Source organism: Cyprinodon variegatus, unplaced genomic scaffold (genome assembly GCF_000732505.1).
Source record: "Cyprinodon variegatus isolate N-32 unplaced genomic scaffold, C_variegatus-1.0 Scaffold462, whole genome shotgun sequence".
Lineage (NCBI taxonomy): Eukaryota > Metazoa > Chordata > Actinopteri > Cyprinodontiformes > Cyprinodontidae > Cyprinodon > Cyprinodon variegatus.
This window is the reverse complement of record NW_015150915.1, coordinates 134807-136092: the sequence shown is the minus strand read 5'-3', so window position 1 is coordinate 136092 and position 1286 is coordinate 134807. Positions and strand designations below refer to the sequence as shown.

The window sequence follows — 1286 nt, the reverse complement described above, 5'->3', positions numbered from 1 at the left end:
AATGTCAGCAGACAGCAAGAAGCCTCCCAGATCTCCAGATGCATTTGAGATATCAAAAAAGTACTCCAGAGTGTTGTTCAGCATGGGGGTGAGTAGAAAATTAAAGGCTAATCATGTTTTGGGTGTACTATTCCTTTAATGCAGTGGTTCCCTATGTGGGGGACGCGCCAACTAGAGGTAGCTCAGTGTAATTGCAGAGGAGTCATGGTGGCAATGACCTGAATAAAATGTTTGAGGGGTCATGAAAAAAATTGATGGCAAAGTTTGATTCTGTTAAATGAAAAAATGCAAATTAAAATGTCATGATACTTGAAAAGTGTTTTTTTTTCTAAATAAATTATATTATGGTTCACTGGAGTGGACTGATTCATAGGAGGAGGGTGCAAAACTTTCATTTTATATCAAAGGAGGGCAAGATTAGTTTGTAAAACACTGCTTCAATGTGAGATTTATTTGTTAATTAAAACAACTTAATAATCTGTTTGCTGGAAATGTATATAAAACAAATCATTAAAGGTGTAAAATCCCAGTAGTTTGTTTTGAGAACCTTTTGGTTAATTTCAACATTCATTCTATTTAAGCTTCTCATTGTTTTTAGTTTCCCTCTAATAGATCTTATTGCTATCACCTTAAAAGTAGAAAAAATGTTGAATACTTTTTTTTTTATCTGGGTCTGATTTTCCCATAACTAAACTTTAACAGAGGTGTGTAGACTCTTAAGAGGCAGCACATGTGAAACTGTTGTACCTGTTAATCGTTTGCTTCATTGTTTTACACGCGTAAAACTTCCCATCTTTAGTGCTCTGAGTTTTCAGCACCTCTGAAAAAGTGCCCTCTCCGATTTTCTTGATTATCTTGTAACCTGCAATGAAGGTAAAAAAGAAAAACTACAATCAACAAGAATGCAATTTGTTGCAGTTGCAACGTTAAATACAAATTTCTGAAATGAAATCATCATCAATTTATCATCATCAGCTTATTTCTATATCACCGATTAGCAGATCCAGTTATAGAGAAATAAACAATCATGTTGGTCTGGTTGATAGAAAAACAATCCACTAAAAGACAGATTGAGATTAAAACATCTACTATATGATTCATTCAGGATTATAAAACAATACAGTCAATATTCCAATGATAAAGTAATTATATTTGGTGAATATCTAAAAAAGACAGGCTTTGCAGCAATCCCTCCTCTGTTTTTTGGCGACATGACAGTGAAAAGGAAGTGTACATATATATATATATATATATATATATATATATATATATATATATATATATAT

At 32.3% G+C, this 1286-nt stretch overlaps 1 protein-coding gene across 2 annotated transcripts in view; it reads right to left on the bottom strand.

Moving 5' to 3' along the window:
* mok (MOK protein kinase) overlaps positions 1 to 1286 on the bottom strand; it is a 12826-nt gene that overhangs the window by 6371 nt on the left and 5169 nt on the right. For both annotated transcript variants that reach the window (XM_015389491.1, XM_015389492.1), the window contains exon 2: positions 748 to 862. In XM_015389491.1, coding sequence (XP_015244977.1) covers positions 748 to 862 — 115 coding nt within the window. The remainder of the gene's footprint in view (positions 1 to 747; positions 863 to 1286) is intronic.